General features: G+C 43.2%; 1 protein-coding gene across 1 annotated transcript; it reads left to right on the top strand.

The window, feature by feature from the left end:
* Positions 1–1,248: 1,248 nt before the first annotated feature.
* On the top strand, positions 1,249–4,059 carry CCR6 (C-C motif chemokine receptor 6). The gene has a single exon (XM_058534297.1). It carries the CDS (start codon positions 1,250–1,252, stop codon positions 2,357–2,359), a length of 1,110 nt encoding a protein of 369 aa, XP_058390280.1. The 5' UTR covers position 1,249; the 3' UTR covers positions 2,360–4,059.
* The last annotated feature ends 545 nt before the right edge of the window (positions 4,060–4,604 follow it).

The raw sequence follows: 4,604 nt of genomic DNA, 5'->3' as shown, positions 1-4,604 counted from the left end.
AGAGCCTGCCTGCTCTCCAAGGACCCAGAGCAGCCTGTGCATGGAGCCTTTCCCCACTATGCCAGCCTTAACCTTCCTTCTCACACTCTGGTTTCTGATGACTAGGATGTGTCTGCCCCAGCAGGTGGGTGGTTGTAAACTAGAGTGTACACTGGAAATATCCATGGCCGTTAAGAAATATACACATGTTCCTACTGCCTTTCCAGGCCAGAGAGTCATATTCAGTCCAACTTGAGAAGGACCTACACATTCGAACTTTAAAAAATTATACCAGAGGGCTGGCCCCGTGGCTTAGTGGTTAAGTGTGCGTGCTCCGCTGCTGGCAGCCCGGGTTTGGATCCCGGGGACGCACCGACACACCACTTCTCTCGCCATGCTGAGGCCGCGTCCCACGTACAGCAACTAGAAGGATGTGCAGCTATGACATACAACTATCTACTGGGGCTTTGGGGGGAAAATAAATAAATAAATAAAATTATTAAAAAAAAATATTATACCAGAGATTCTCACATGGCCACATGGGTGAAAATCGCTGAAATACATTGTAAACTATTTGCAGTCTAGGACTATAAATTATATGTTTTCTAGACACAACTCCACTTCTATAGATTTTGTTCAGTGGAATCTCGTTGAATGTAATTAAATTGAATTTTGCACAAAGATTTCTGTGCAGATCAAAATCTGTGGTTTTGCTAGTATCACCCTTCCTGATCTTACAGATCAGGGATCAGCAAGTTACAGCCCACGGCCACTCAAGTCTGGTCAACCCATTCCTCTGTGTCACTGCTGTGACTACTATCAAGCTCCAAGGGCAGATTTGGGTAGTTGGGACAGAGACTATATGAACTGCAGAGCCTAAAATATTTGCTATCTGGCCCTTCAAAGAAAGAGGTTGCTGACATCTGTTCTAAGTAAATATTTTTATGTAAAGTAGCGTTCTGTGTACTCTTTGTGTTCAAATGGGATAGCATGCTATTAACATCATTCTCTGGCTTTCTGAGAATTCTTGTCTTAACTAGAGTGTACTTTGCTTTCTCTCCTTAGATTCACTTCTCTCCTGTTATCTCCACTGGTGAGCCAGAGGGGTCGAACCCTCCGTACCTGGCTGGGATTTCCTGCCCAGATCAGCACCACCATGAGTGGGGTGAGCATCTATTTTGTTTTGGCTGGGAGTATAATTTCAGTCAATTGTGGCTACTTGAACATTGCACTCGAGCTAACTCTATCTTCATTCATTTTCCAGGAATTCATGAATTTCAGCAACATCTACGATTTAAGTGAGGATTATTTTGGGTCACCTAATACATCAGATTACCCATCTGAGGATGATACATTATGTTCCTTGCAGGAGGTCAGGAGATTCTCTGGGCTATTTTTGCCCATTGCTTACTCCTTGATATGTGTCTCTGGCCTCCTGGGCAATATTTTGGTGGTGGTCACTTTTGCTTTTTATAAGAAAGCCAAGTCGATGACAGATGTTTATCTCTTGAATATGGCCATTGCAGACATACTATTTGTCCTGACTCTCCCATTCTGGTCAGTGAATCACGCTACTGGTGAATGGGTGTTCAGCAACGCCATGTGCAAACTGATTAGGGGTATCTACACCATCAACTTTAACTGTGGGATGCTGCTCCTGACCTGCATTAGCATAGACCGCTACGTGGCCATCGTCCAGGCAACCAAGTCCTTCTGGCTCCGGTCCAGAACGTTAGCACACCGTAAAGTGATCTGTTTTGTTGTGTGGGCGGTGTCAGTCCTGATCTCCGGCTGGACTTTCACGTTCAATCAGAAGTACAACGTGCAAGGCAGCGAGGTGTGTGAGCCCAGGTACCCCAGGATCTCCGAGCCCATCAAGTGGAAGCTGTTGATGCTGGGCCTTCAGCTCCTTTTCGGTTTCTTCATCCCATTGGTGTTCATGATATTTTGCTACCTGTTTATTGTCAAAACCTTAGTGCAAGCTCAGAATTCTAAAAGGCACAAAGCCATCCGCGTGATCATAGCAGTGGTTCTGGTGTTTCTGGCTTGCCAGATTCCTCATAACGTGGTGCTTCTCGTGACTGCCGCGAACTTGGGTAAAATGAACCGCTCCTGCAGCAGCGAAAAGCTGATCGGCTACACCAAGAACATCACCGAGGTCTTGGCTTTCCTGCACTGCTGTCTCAACCCTGTGCTGTACGCATTTATCGGTCAGAAGTTTAGAAACTACTTTCTGAAGATCATGAAGGACATGTGGTGTGTGAGAAGAAAGCAGACATCACAGGGCTTCTCCTGTTCCAGACTGTACTCGGAAACCTTCATTTCCAGGCAGAACAGCGAGACGATGGACAACGATAACGCGTCATCCTTCACTATGTGACATTCCCGGAAGCGTGGTGAGGATGTGCTGACAGCCATGATGCCAAAATGCATGGGAGATGCGGAAATTAAACGAAAGGAGGCCAGTGTCTTTCCTTAGGGATCAGGACCGAACGTGATCTTGGTCCCCATAAGTCTCTACACGGGGTGGTGGGTGGGCTCTGATATGTTGCATCTCCCCAGTTTACGGGACCAAGAGCTCTCTATGACTCCAGAAGACCTCACAGCTGGCACTCCACAAAAACAGACTTTGGTAAATGCTGGATTAAAGCAAATTGTTGACCAACATGAACATTTCCAGAAATATTCACGCAGCACTCCTAGGCCACAGTTTCTTCTTACCGTAGCAAAAAAATCACATGGTCTGGAAAACCAAAACAGAAAGAAAACAAATGAAAGCCCTCACACAACTCATGTTATCTATCGAAATGTTTACTGTTGCTGTTATAAACAGCACAATCAACAGGCTTGCCCTTGGCCTCATTTCCTCATGATACACTCAATGAGCAAGAGATTGTAAAAAGGCAGAAGAAAACAAGCTCAGGAAACTGCAGGAAAAGACAGAAAAGGTGGCTGGATAAGTGTTAGTGACAATGTTCACTGCGGATAAGGCACGTCAGGTCCTAATGGGCCATTAGGAAAGTGTGTCACCTTTATTTCTCCGAGAAACTGATCTTTGTAATTGGTAACTCTCCTCTAATAGTCCATTAGAGAGCCAGCCCTGATGGCGTAGTGGTTAAAGTTCGGCAAGCTCCGCTTCAGCAGCCCGGGTTCGGTTCCCGGGCACAGAACCACACCACTCATCTGTCAGTAGCCATGCTGTGGTGGTGGGTCACACAGAAGAACTAGAGGACCTACAACTAGGATATACAACTATGTAACTATGGACTGGGGCTTTGGGGAGGAAAAAGAAAAAGAGAGAGAAGATTAGCAATAGATGTTAGCTCAGGGTGAATCTTTCCCAGCAGAAAAAAAAAAAAAAGATCTCCTGGATCCTTAGAAAACACATGTAGCCTCCTAAATTATCTTGTAAAATATTAAAAAAAAAAAAAGTCCATTAGATTGAGAGTTCTATAAAGACGGGATACTTCAGCACACAGAAAGGGCTTAATAAACATTTGTTTAACAAATCATAATGAAATTGGAGTTTATAGTGCAGTTAAAGTGTTAGGTGTCTTAAATTTTTTTTTTTAATAAATAGAATACATTTTTTAAAAGAACAAGAGAAATTGACTGCGACAATATGGAAAGAGCTTTTGTTCCTTTCCCACAATGGAGATGAAGAAGGATGTCTTCTGGTCGAGGACTCTGGTTATGAGCTTCAAATGAGCTAGTGGGTAGGTAGACTCCTGTTGGCTTCTGAGGCTGGTTTTCAGTGGTTTTATCTCAAGTCTAAAGTTAATTATAGAATCAGATTTTAACAACTGTCTTCACCATCATAGAAAGTTCATAGAACTCAGATTTTGAAAGTGCTGTGTAAATATATGAACATAAGTGGAACAGTATCAACATATATTACAAACGTATTAGAAGGATACTGACATGTTTAATTCTGACAAATGTGTTATTTGAGACTTTTTGTGTTCCTGTAAGCTGTAACTATGCCTCTATATGAAATTCAAAGTGATATCTTAGGATTCAAAGTCTGTATTTTTAAAACATGGTTTTGGCTTTGCAAAATAAAACTGTTTTGTGTGTGAAGTAGGTACATTCTTCCAGGTTCATGTTCTAACTGGGGGGACCGTGCTGCTCAGAGGTCTCACGTCCTTCAAATCTGTTAGCATTGAACTCCAGAAATCAAAGCAAGATGTCACTCAGACGCTTCGTGCCGTGAGACCGATGCACTGATACGATCTATGAAAGTAAGTTTGTTTCTAAACCGGCACAGGAACATCCTGCTTATTTGGCACAGTTGGGAAATTCTGTATAACTTAAATCTTCAGATAAAGGAAGCTTATTTCTTTAAGCCCTAGCTCTTTTAAAATTCCAGCCATAATGATTAAAAATGTTTCTAAACTGTACTACATACTTTATGTCACTAAACAACATTGTTTTTTCTCCCTGCCTTGGGCGTCAGAGACCTGTATCATGCTGCAATGCACGCTGACGCCCTCAGGAGACACGGCTCTGGGGGTCTTTACTCCTACATTAAATGGCTATGGATTGTTCTTTAACAGCTCTTATGTCTTCTTTTCATGGATTTCCCCATATCTCCTCTCACCGTCAGGCTCTGGCTGGACCTGAAT

Source organism: Diceros bicornis, chromosome 39 (genome assembly GCF_020826845.1).
Source record: "Diceros bicornis minor isolate mBicDic1 chromosome 39, mDicBic1.mat.cur, whole genome shotgun sequence".
NCBI classification, from domain to species: domain Eukaryota; kingdom Metazoa; phylum Chordata; class Mammalia; order Perissodactyla; family Rhinocerotidae; genus Diceros; species Diceros bicornis.
This window is presented reverse-complemented; position numbering and strand designations above follow the sequence as displayed.

Excerpts from the sequence above, each read along its gene's own strand:
- CCR6 (XM_058534297.1), top strand. The coding sequence starts at position 1,250 with ATGAATTTCAGCAACATCTACGATTTAAGTGAGGATTATTTTGGGTCA.